The sequence below is a fragment of the Eriocheir sinensis genome, chromosome 21 (assembly GCF_024679095.1).
Source record: "Eriocheir sinensis breed Jianghai 21 chromosome 21, ASM2467909v1, whole genome shotgun sequence".
Classification (NCBI taxonomy): Eukaryota; Metazoa; Arthropoda; class Malacostraca; order Decapoda; family Varunidae; genus Eriocheir; species Eriocheir sinensis.
In genome coordinates this window covers 10,241,964-10,254,083 of record NC_066529.1, presented here as the reverse complement: position 1 = coordinate 10,254,083, position 12,120 = coordinate 10,241,964, and the positions used below count along the sequence as shown (strand labels likewise).

General features: G+C 44.7%; 1 protein-coding gene across 9 annotated transcripts in view; it reads right to left on the bottom strand.

Moving 5' to 3' along the window:
- Positions 1-146: 146 nt before the first annotated feature.
- The window catches only part of LOC127001659 (guanine nucleotide-binding protein G(I)/G(S)/G(T) subunit beta-1), a 76,563-nt gene continuing 64,589 nt past the window's right edge, over positions 147-12,120 (bottom strand). For all 9 annotated transcript variants that reach the window (XM_050866627.1, XM_050866629.1, XM_050866624.1 and 6 more), the window contains 6 exons: positions 11,937-12,082; positions 7,509-7,679; positions 6,984-7,106; positions 6,216-6,417; positions 4,030-4,246; positions 147-3,842 (listed from right to left, as the gene is read on the bottom strand). In XM_050866627.1, coding sequence (XP_050722584.1) covers positions 3,736-3,842; positions 4,030-4,246; positions 6,216-6,417; positions 6,984-7,106; positions 7,509-7,679; positions 11,937-12,082 — 966 coding nt within the window. In that variant the 3' untranslated portion in view covers positions 147-3,735. The remainder of the gene's footprint in view (positions 3,843-4,029; positions 4,247-6,215; positions 6,418-6,983; positions 7,107-7,508; positions 7,680-11,936; positions 12,083-12,120) is intronic.

Here is a 12,120-nt window from a genome sequence, read left to right as displayed (position 1 = left end):
AACGCCAGTGACGCCACAGGTGCCAGCCCGTGACGCCTCCACACACTATTTTATCCTTCAAGACACCTTTACTTACCATTTACTTTTTTGTAAAATTTTGGAATTTTTTCATAAGGGGGAGTTAGTGGGATTTCAAATTATAAATGTAAAGACAAATAGCTTTATTGGACAAGTCAGATAGTTACTTACATGACAAATTCACAAACGAGACTTCATAAGCTACAACCGGAGTTGGATCAATTGAAAAATCCCTCATATAACAGTGTGCGGGTCCCATCGACGGGGGCGGCGACACACTGCTGGTGGCATGTCTGTCCACCTGGCAGTGGCGGGAGGGGGGAAGGAAGGCGTTGATCATGACGCCCTCGCGCCCCCCGACAGCTCCTGCTACTCATGTCGGTGGCATTAACTAGGATGGTGGTAGCCGCTGACCCACCATGGGGCCCGCGTCGTGTAAAAGTAACGCCTCTGCGGTGGACTCTTCTTCTACAACTCACTGGGGTATTAGAAACCTCATGTCTAAATAAAAATCGTACCTTGCTTAAGTTACATAAATTCATTGTTTGCTTGAAAATAACAATTTTGTAGCAGGAGTGACTTTGCTGCACACTTGTCTGTGAGTGTTAATGGTAGTGGGAAAGGGGCGCAGCGGGCAGCCCCAGAGAGGGGGACCGAGGCAGGGGCTGAGCGATGCTGGTCGTGGTGGTGAGCGACTGCCCTGCCCCAGCCACGCTGCTTCACTACAGGCCCGCCACGCCCCGCCCACCACCACCGCGCCCGGCATCTCCTGGCTAAGGCGCTGGAGAGAGGGTTCCATTTGGTTTAGTATCATTACAGTTATGGAATTATAATGCTACAATTGACACTTCACACTCCCGGAAAAGGGTTTTAAAATCTGACTACTATTATACCATTTTATCTTTACACATGTTTTTTGGCTGAGAAAAAACTACTACCATTATTCTTTATTAGAAACTTGGACATTCAAGTGAGTGTGTGGCCTCACTGAAAAGTCCCTTGAGACGAAACCGCGGGACCGGGTGCTCAGCAGGAGTTCTGAGCCGTGCTTCTGGGGCAGTGGGCCAGGAGTCAGGGGTGTGCGGCGGTCACCGCCACGCACAAACACAGGGGTATGGGAAGCAGCAACTGAAACAGAAGGTGCCCCAGGGATGCACGGTGGACCCTCACTGGCACCCCGTCGCCGTCTGACCAAACAAACCCATCCCAGACGGGCTCCCCCTTACAGCCAGAGGGCCATAGAACAGCCCTGAGCCCTTGCATTTCTTAAAGATGGTCACTAAGAAATTGTTTGGCTGTTCTATGAGCTTCCGGGTGGCGGAGAGAGCAGGGACAGATCCAGGCTAACTACCCGTTTGTCTGGTCCTGTTCGGTAATGCCAGAAAGGCAGAGGCCACACACTCACCGCTTGGCAAATAATCATACACAATTAATCAACATAAAAATAAAGGGATAAATAATTACTTAAACTTTCTTCAGGTAACCTGAAATGCTGAAATTGTTCAAATTGGTTCAGCAATCATTGAAAGTTTGCACAACAAAGCTGAGCTTTCTTGTGACATATATAAGAAGGATTTGGGCAGCCACAGAAGGAAATATGGAGAAGGGATAAATGAATGGGATTTGAGGTACAGAGGAAGCTGCAGATGACTGGGTTCTTACACACATGAGATGTGGGACAAAAATAATTACAGCAATAGAATTGAGCTAGGATTGTTCTTTGTGTCCATCAATGTCACTGATTAAACCAGGTAAATTACCCTTTTGTGCTTTCCTCTTACTAGTACTTGTGCGTAACTTGAAACACATTACGCTTTAAGTAGGTGGACATTCCTAGGAGCAGTTCCCTTCTAATGGGAATCTTTTAACATTGTTTCTTCCGATCGTATAGAAATGGAACTACATAGTACTCAAATTATTTTCCATTTTCATGTAAGTGCCTTTTTTGGGTTTTACCTATGAATCTGCATCACATTCTACATATAATGCAATCTGAGCAATTTGTCACTGAACTCAATTGAAGCCATTCAGATTTTCTTTTCATAACATACATTCCACTAAAACTTTTGACTGCCCTTCAGCACATTTGGCATCACAGATATTTACTACAAGAGAAATAAATGCAGGAATATAACCCAACAGAAGTCAATACAGATACCAACAAACACTGATAGTAATGTGATGTGCTCCGGCTTAAGGAGTCCAATGCAAGGTTTCTTTTCATCCAAGAGATAACTTTAGCTCTGGGGCTACACTAATGCAACAAGCTATCAGGGAGATATTTCACTGATTACCATCTTAACAAGACTGAATAAAGCAATATGATTGATTTTCAGATTTGGATTAGCTTAAGGGAGTACAAATGTTTTTATCTAACTAAGAATTGCCCAAATTAAAACTACATTGGCAGTCGAGGTCACCATGAAAATGGCACTTAAATCCAAAATCTAAGTGCACGCTCATGATCATACGCAGGAAGGGTAACTGTATCAAAGATTTCAGCTTCTCTGAACGATTCCAATTTTACACTATCACCATGTGGTCCCAATAAGGATAATAGTTTTCCCCTGTTAGATGAATCCATCAATGGGTGCTTGGCCTGACAAGAGCAGAACATGCGCGCGAGAAGCAGCAGTGGACCAGGGAACATGACAAAATTTTGTCTTACTCAAGCACCTCACTTTTCTCCACACTGACACGAGGGAGTGTAGAGGTTGCCTTAAGGCATTATGAACACATTACCATAGCGTTCACCTGGGCTTACCCCTCAGCCCGGACCTGAGCTTTAGGTGTGGCCGATACAGGTGCAGTCTTCACTTGTCCTCGTGGCAAGCAGTAGCAGCGGCAGGAGCAGGGGTTGGGAGGCAAGGTGTGACTGTACCAGGCATGGCATCTCGCTTGCCTGCCACCGCCACCACAGAGGCTCACCAAGCTCTGGCCGGGAGGTCTGCTGGCAGCACCCGTCTGCTCAATATGGGGGTGGGGGGGTGGGGGGGCTGGGAATCACGCGCCAGCCACCACCGCTTCCACGGAAACACTCAGCATCAAAGTCATGCAGCAACTCCATCAGGCTGACTAGACATCAAAGGAAGAGAATGGTGGCAGAGCTGAACCCATTCAGATGCAGCAACTCCCACCACTGCAGTGGTGCGATGCTTTTAATCATCATCTTCACCATCCTCGAGCCGGCTACTCACGAGCCAGCGCCACCCGGGCTTCTGCGTGTGTGCTGTCACCACCATCGCCGGGTCACAGCCGCTGGGGCCCCTGGACTGGTGGACACACTGCACTGAAAGAACTGCTCCATTTTTTATATTAACTGATCAGACTTGTCTTAGTGTTATGCCAGATACATCCGTGTCCACTATCCCAAGGGCCACTTCGTTCGGTCAAAACTAGAAGAGTCCCCCATTGTTTTCCCACTCTCACAAACTCATTTACACTGATTCATCTAAATTTTTTTCCATATCAAAAAATGAAAAAGAAATATCCACTCAAGCCCTTCAAACATGCTTCCTCAGTATACATCTACACGAGTGACCCGTGCCAATGGTGGCCGTGAAGCAAAGAGTGGTGTTATCATAAGCGTGGCTGCACAGTCACACACGCAGGCATGCAAACACCAATCTTCTTTTTTGACTGTATCCTAAGAGGGAATTTGGTTCCTTGAAAAGATACTGATGTTGATACTGGAGTGGTGGTGGTGGTGGGACAGGCTTAATTCCAGATCTTGAGGAAGCTGTCCCACGAGCCAGTGGCCACTGCCATGCCATCTTCTGTCACACCCAGGCAACTGACGCGGTTGTCATGGCCCGCCAGAACACCTGCAACACAACATTTGTTTATTCTTTGTCTACAAGAGCAATATGATCTACATTCTCAAGAAATATTACATATCTATGATCAATTTACCAGCCTTTAGAAAAGTACTTGAAATGTTAATGAAAGTTTTATAGGAAAATGAATTTTAGTAACTTGATCAATTAAAAGAATCCATGAGTGTACTCTTACCAGCTCTCTCTGTCCTCATTGAGTCCCAGACGTTGCAGTTGAAGTCATCATAGCCAGCAAGCAGAAGTCTGCCTGATTTACTGAATGCAACTGATGTTATGCCACAGATAATGTTATCATGAGAGTACATAGCCAGCTCCTGGTCTGCCCGGATGTCAAACAGGCGGCACGTGGCATCATCAGAGCCCGTAGCAAACGCATGCCCATTAGGAAAGAACTGAAAACAAAACAATATAGTTGCTAGAGAGTGGTTTTAAAGTCAGTTAAAACATAAAATAGGAAGATAAATAAAAGACAATTTGATGTATTTTACTAGGGATCTGAGTCTCTTTGTTATGCATTAGAACAGACAATAAGTTAAAGAGGAAACAATTCTCTACAGAGCTACAAGCCTATTTTCAAAGTCCAAGGACAAAAATTATGACCGAGGATTTCTATTAAGATTACCAAGAATACACCGGTTTTCAGAGATGCCAACTAATACAAGAATTCCCACAAAACCAACCATCTTATAATTGAATACCCTACTTGCTATCTGCCATGCTTTCCCAGATATAGTTTGATGGTGTGACTGGTGACTGTTCATTCATATCCCGTGTGCCTGGCAAAAGAGCTGTTTTCTCACAAAGCTTACAGACAGTGCAGAGGAACTTTCTCACATTGTGGTCTTCCCACTATCACTTGCTCTCACCTTGCTATCTGGTTAATTCTGGCAAGGGTGAAACTATTTCCTGAGCAGTTTTTGGTAAATATATAAGAACAATGCTATGTAGTTATCAGCTGAGCAGCAGGTAATATTGGTAAAAATAATAACACATAATTGGTATTATTAATTGCTTAATTAGTTAAGAACTATGTATAAACTAACCAGCCCTAACTAGTGTTGACAAGACCAAGATCAATATCACAAACTGTTAGCACCTCTGGTCAAGAAAGTTGTCTACCATCAGGCCAAAACCATTCGAGGTGTGTGCTAGACTATACAGGTGGAGGAATCAAGGAAGTAAGATAGGTAAGATGTAAGATGAAGAGGTGGAAGAGACTGGGCAACACATAGTACTGCAGGAGGTAATGATATTAAGACAAAGAAGATATTAAAACAAATAGTAAGATCATCCTCTCTCTGTAGGTTTGGACTGATATGAGGCACTAAAAAGAGCACTGATGAAAAGTGTGAATGAGTATCTGGAGAGTAGGTACAATTAGCAAGGATGAAGGGTGAGGGAGAGAGAATAAACTAAACCAGACTGAGGAGCATGTGTGGTCTAGTGCCCAATTATCCATCTCTCTCCTTAGCTGATGTGGGAGTGCATAGAGTTAAGTCAACTCAGTAGTCAATGGCAATGAAGGGACTATCAACACAATCCAAGACCAGACCATTGTTTCCTTTTGTTTTGATCAGTTGCTGGAGTTGATTGTCATGGCTTCCAATAAGACCATTACTAATACTTCTAGCAAGTGTAATCATGTGGCTGCAGCCTTAATGCCAAGAGTGACATCATAAGAAGCCATGATGATGGACAGGGACCCAACAAGATAGTCCAAGAATTGAAGACCTTGTGTTCGACCAAGTCTACCATCATCAGGAGCAAGGCCAAGTACAAGGAATGGGCCACTACTGTTGTGACCTCTGGCTTCTAAACCTAACCAGCCTAATTCTTTAAAATCTTATGGGAATAGCCGATTCAATATCTCTGATCAGCCATCTAAGAATGTTACTGGTCGGTTAGTGGGGAATTCCTGTACAATCATTTATTTCATTTGATCAAGTGGTTTAAATTCTTATGGGCTACCTACAGCTTTAGTAAATACATTTGGAGCAGCGCAACTTCACTTAAATGCATGAGCATATACTTTTACTTTGTCTAAACCAATACCTCCATATAAGAAAGTGGCAAAGGGCCTTCCTGTAGCTTAGCTGTGGACAGATAACATGATTAATATGTCAATAATATTTAAGTTTTTTTATTCAATTAACAATATTAACAGACTATATTAAAAAAGCTAGACCAATAACTGAGAAAGAATTTTATAACTCCATGTGTTTGTACCTCCATAAAACTCTGACTTGAGATGGTAAAAGCTAACACTAGGAAGAACAGAATTTGACCTATGAACATATATCAGAGGTGGAATATTAGGTGACAAGATCAATAATATAGAAAGAACAGGCACGCTTCACTTACAGTGACAGCATTGATGTCAGACTCGTGTCCAGGGAAGGTCTGGCGACACATGCCATCTCGGATGTCCCACAGCTTAGCCGAGGCATCACAGGCACCGGATGTGAAGGTCCTCATACTGGGTGACAATGATAGTGACATGACATCCCCAGTGTGGCCAGTGAACTGTGTGCACTGCTGACCAGTCTCAATGTCCCAGAGAGCACTGCAAAGAAAAGAGATGCATTACATCACAAACATAGTAACATTTAGCATCTGCAACTGAAGGCTCAGAGAAGAATATTGTAAAATTTCAAGGAAACATTAACCAATTTGCAACACTGTCTTAAATTTTTAGAAAAGAAGCTTCATGAAATAACTAAATTATCGTTAGGTATTAACGGCAACATAAAGCAAGACTGAGAAAAAAAACAACCATGACTTGCATTAAAATATATTACTGTGTTTCACACAGGTCAAGTAATGACAATTACCAGGAAAGAAACCAAGTGGTGTTATTCTTATTTATTACACTCTTAATAGAAGAAGACACTCACAACAAACCTTGCACACCAGTAAGAACTAGTATGCTCTTATTCAGTCATTCTTTGTACAGACAAAGTAGAGTGCATCCAAATGGCTTTGTATACTAAAAGTTTTTCGGTGGTTAAATGATGCTGGCAAGCTTGGCCCCTTGACCAAATATGAACTTTCAGAAAATTGACTGATGATGGTAAATTGTCTCGTTTCTAAAGTAGACATACATGCACCTTATTGCCACTCCGTACTCACCAGGTCATGTCTCCCGAGCTTGTGACTATTTGGTTATCATCTACAAAGCGACAGCAACTAAGATAGCCAGTGTGACCCGGCAACTCCCTACTGACTCTCACGTTGCCTTCTCTTGTCTTTAGACTGTTGGGAGAAAACAAAGGTTAGGAGCAAATCATTCGCCCAAGAATTATATGGTTAAAAATTTCCTCTAAGTTGATGAAAGATTATCACGTCTAAATTCTGAAGCTGCACCTCTGAACTGACAAACTGGGTAAGTGAAGCACATTGGAGATTTACATTTAAATGTACTGAGAGTCAACCTTGAATGAAAAGAAAAACACAACACACTCACATTTTGATTCTTTTATGACATGAACAATCAATCATATAAGGTTTATAGGTTTATATGCAGCATGATCCTGTTTCTGAATACATAATGCACTTTTTATCTTAACTTCAGGAGAGGGATATTTTTCTCTCCATAAAGAATACTACAACACTGCCTGAGGCAACTTGGCTAGCCAGCCACCTGCTACATCTCACCTGTATATGGAACAGATATTATCAAGGCCACCACAGGCAACATAACTGCCCGAGGGAGCGTAGGCACAGGTCATGACCCAGCTGGACCGGAGGGGGATGGCATGCACCTTGTTTGTAGTATAACTGTCCCATACTATAAGCTTGCCGTCTTGAGATGCTGATACCAAATTCCTGAAAGAAAAAACATTGAGGTAAGTTTCAACTCGGTTAAAATACCAGTCTGAAAACACACTTGGGTTACAGTTTCATTCTAGCCACCCAGAGCTTTACAATGGCAAAATAATGCTCCATTCAACTTAAAATGCATATTCAACTAAACTCAGTTTCATATAGTGAAAATACTACTACTAATAAATGAGTGAGATCATCAGAAAGTGATTTATACAAATATATTAATACTAAAAAACTATTGGAATAAGTGGTCATGTTAACATTGTATGTATACAATGATGCTAATAAAGGAAGAAGCACATGAGATAATTTAGAAGATAGGAACACTCCAAGCAACACTTGCAGAAATCTCAAGTAAATGATGGAGGATAAAAGGTTTTCAGTCAAGAAACAGCATAGACATTAAAAGAAGGCTTGCATATAAAAACTATAATGTCATATCAAGTGTATCTCCCTGTTAGTATAAGAAATTAGGCGGTTTTCCCTAACCTTCCTCTCTCTCTCACACACACACACACACACACACACACACACACACACACACACACGCACACAGACGAACGAATGCACGCATACACACACTTGTTCGAGAGAGAGAGAGAGAGAGAGAGAGAGAGAGAGAGAGAGAGAGAGAGAGAGAGAGAGAGAGAGAGAGAGAGAGAGAGAGAGAGAGAGAATGCCTTGTGACAAAGATAACAATGTGATGAAGCACGGGACACTGAACCATGCAAATTAGCGCTTTTGAGCCTCTCTCTCTCTCTCTCAAAATCCTAACCACAAACTATCTTGTTTTGAGGAGTGCGATTGCATAATCAAATGTGGTCCACATCTTCAGGTCGTCCCGTTGTCTTTTCCCGTGAACAGGAGTGAGCGTCACGTGCGCCCAGGAGGGATGCGTGAGTCAGGTGGACACCACAGGTAACGAGGTGCTACTAGGGAACATCTCATTATGGAGCTTCCGACGTGACTCCAAGGCCACCCGTGTGCCCTCCCCCACTCAAAAAAAAAAAAAAGTGGTGACAAAAGTATACTGATGGTATTTATTGCCTACTTGAACCAAATACTTTTCTGTTACAAAGATAAATGACAATGGGGTTGCTTTGAACAGGCGCTATGAAGGTAGCGTTCGCTGTTTGTATGCGTCATTCCCGCCTCCAGCGGACGGCTTATTCCACGGGAGGGGCGTGAGGTGCGGCCTGACAGGGAGCAAGTGCAGTGGTAACGTGGTGGCCTCGCCTTCCCTTCCAATCGGCCGGCCATGTTATGGTTGAGCTGAGCGTCGTCTGCTACACGCGGCAACACACGGCTCAGTATTTTGCTGCTGCTGGTGCCCAGAGAAGTGTACTACTTCGCCCTTCAGGCTGGCTCTGTGCTGGCTGCTGGGGCTATGACGGCTTGCCAGGGCACGGGAAGCCTTGTGTGGCGACCTTCCCAACACTGCACCGCCTCCCTCCCTGCCTGCCTTGCTCTCGTGCGGGCGGTGGGACGGCCGTTGCCAAGCTCCCAGCAGCCCACGCACTCATGACAAGTCTTCCCGGGTTACCATTCCACCGTCACGTTCTCAAGAAGAGACGGGTACCTGCGGCCCAGTAAGCACCCCTCCCTCCGCTGGGGCGCGGGGTGAGGGGGTCCAAGGTAGCCGGAACGTCATCGAGACCAAAGTGCCATTACTCAGATGGTGAAGAGCATATCGCCGGCCCGCCTGGTGTTGGGGCGTGGCGTGGCGAGTGGTGCAAACCTGGTGCTTCAAATAACAGTCTCCCTTCGTCAGTTGGCTCAGACAGGAGGAGGAGGTGAGGTGGAGGAGAGGAGGAGGAGAGGGGAAGGAGCGACAGGGAGCGGCGTTCGATCATTACGCCAGAGATGACGTCATATCGGCGGGGCGGGTGGGCGGGCGGGAGGGGGGCAGAGAGGAGGAGCGGCTGAAGGCGGAGGAGGAGGGGGAGGGTTGCCCAACACGAGGGAGGGAGGACAAAGAAGCAGCAGAAGGATGCAGCTTTCGTGAGGCGACGGCTGGGGTTGTCACGCCTGCACCACCACCACACTACCACTCACTGCCGCAGACGAAATGGCCGCCAGACTGACCCCCACCCTGCCGCCGCCGCCGCCACCCTCCCGCTGCAGAGGGTTGAGGATCAATTTTTCTCTCGTTATTCCTTCTTCCACCCAAAACACCCTTGCCGCTCTCAAACGTGTATTTATTATCCTTTCTTTTCAACTCCTCATTTATCTGTCCGGTGTAAGTGCAGTGATGTGAAATGAACCTTTGCGCTCTCTCTCTCTCTCTCTCTCTCTCTCTCTCTCTCTCTCTCTCTCTCTCCGCCGCCCGTCTCGTGTTCACCGCCACAGCCTTTAAAGAGAAGCTATGGCTGTGGTAGACTGGCCCGGGGCACCCCTATTCCCCCCCCACCCACCCCCACCACACACACACACACACACACACACACACACACACAAGCGACATCACTACTACTTCTACTCCTACTGATAATAATAATAGGAATAAACATGACTCCAGCTCCCTATTACTTGTTCTTGGGATGACATTGAAGTGTTTGGATACCTAAAAATCTGGACCCTGAGGACGACAACAAAGGGTGGAGGAGGAGGAGTTGGAGATGAGGTTGTCCTAGATCAGTGTTACCTAGATAGGGGGGGGGGGGTAGGAAGGTAGAGGCAGGTACGTAGGGAGGGGAGGGAGGATGAGGTGGTAGCATAAGAGAGGGACATGTTTGAGGGAGGAGGAACCCACTTAGAGGAGGAGAAATGGAGGATATGTTATCTTTTTTTTTTAGGTGAAGTGGAGAGGGAGGGAGGGAAGGCACCTGGTGTGTGTGTGTGTGTGTGTGTGTGTGTGTGTGTGTGTGTGTGTGTGTGTTTAGAAGTGCTAGGTGGTGAGCCTATATATAGACGGGAGTTATCTTGGCACACACACACACACACACAACGACGAACATAGCGAATCAACTGAATAATAATTGAAACTCCATATTTTTTTCCCTCAAATGTACTTGATCGATGACGGAAGAGAGGATGATGAAACGCGGTGATAAATTAATAAATAGTAGAGGGAGGAGGAGGAGGAGGAGGAAACCACAATGGAAAAAAAAAAAAACTTAGGAGACAAGAGGGAAGGGAGGAAAGAACAAGAGAGAAAGAACGCGAATAAAAGAAAGTTTGAAGAGGAGAGAGGGTGAGAGAAGAGGGAGACTGTGATGTAGAGAAGCCTACTAGAGGTGGTGAGGAGGGAAGAGACGAGGGAGAAGAGAGGAGGGGAGAGAAGGGAAGAATATGCAGATAATGATTCAGTGAGAGGAGGCAAGAGAAAGCAGACGAAAGTAGAGGGTGAATGGGGCGAGAGTTGGGGAAAGTGAGGGTACACGGAAAGCCGGAGGACCCCCACAATCCCGGAAGGAATAAACACAGGCAAAGGAAGGAAGGCGGGTAAGAAAGGAAGAATAAAAGGATGGAAAAAAACCCAACAAAGCAAATTGTGAAAAACAACAACAATATAATAGAGATAGAAATAGAGAAAACTACCAGCGGAAAAAGAAAAGGAAAAATATGTGGAATAGAAAAAAGAAGTATACCAATAATGCAATAAAAAAGGAAACATGGAAGAATAACGAAAAAAGTCAAGAAAACTAGAATTTCGAGAAAAAGCTCAGAGGATAAATTACAGACTGACAATGCAGGAAAACTACATGCAATAAAATATCAACAACGCAATAAAAAAGTGAACATGAAAGAATGACCAAAAAAGTTAAGAAAATTAGAATTTCGAGAAAAAAAAAAAAAAAAAAAAAAAAAAAAAAGGATTATTATTTTTTCTGAGAATGCAAGTTTGAGAAAAAATAATGAACCACCACCACCACCACCACCTCAAAAGCTACACATGGACAACGTGACTCGTAGAAGTAGTAGCAGCAGCAGCAGTAGTTGTAGTTAGTATGAGTAATAACAGTAGCAGTAATAGTAGTAGTAGTGGTGGTGGTAGTAACAAGAGCAATAGTAGTAATTAGTAGTGGTAGTAGCTTTTTTTTTTTTACAGCTAAGGAGACAGTTCAAGGGCGTAAATAAAAATATAAAAAAAAAGCCCGCTACTTACTACTCCTGAATAGAGGTCAAAGGAGTGGCCAAAAAGAGAGGTCAATTTCGGGAGGAGTACAGAAACGGTTGCCAAGATGGAAGTCAATGATGGGTATGGGGGAGGGGAGTCATGAGGCACCCCCACCATGCATCCATCACATCACTCACCTCGAGTCGGACCCCCAGTGCATGGCATATATCTTGGCTAAGTGTCCCCTAAGCGTTCTCCGGGTTCGCATCTGAATTCGGCCAATAGGTTCCATCCCAGATGTGGCCTGAGCCAGTGTGGTGTCCATTGCATTTTTACGTGCATCCTGCGGCAAAGAGAAGGTCACAGTTAGTAGGGCAAGTG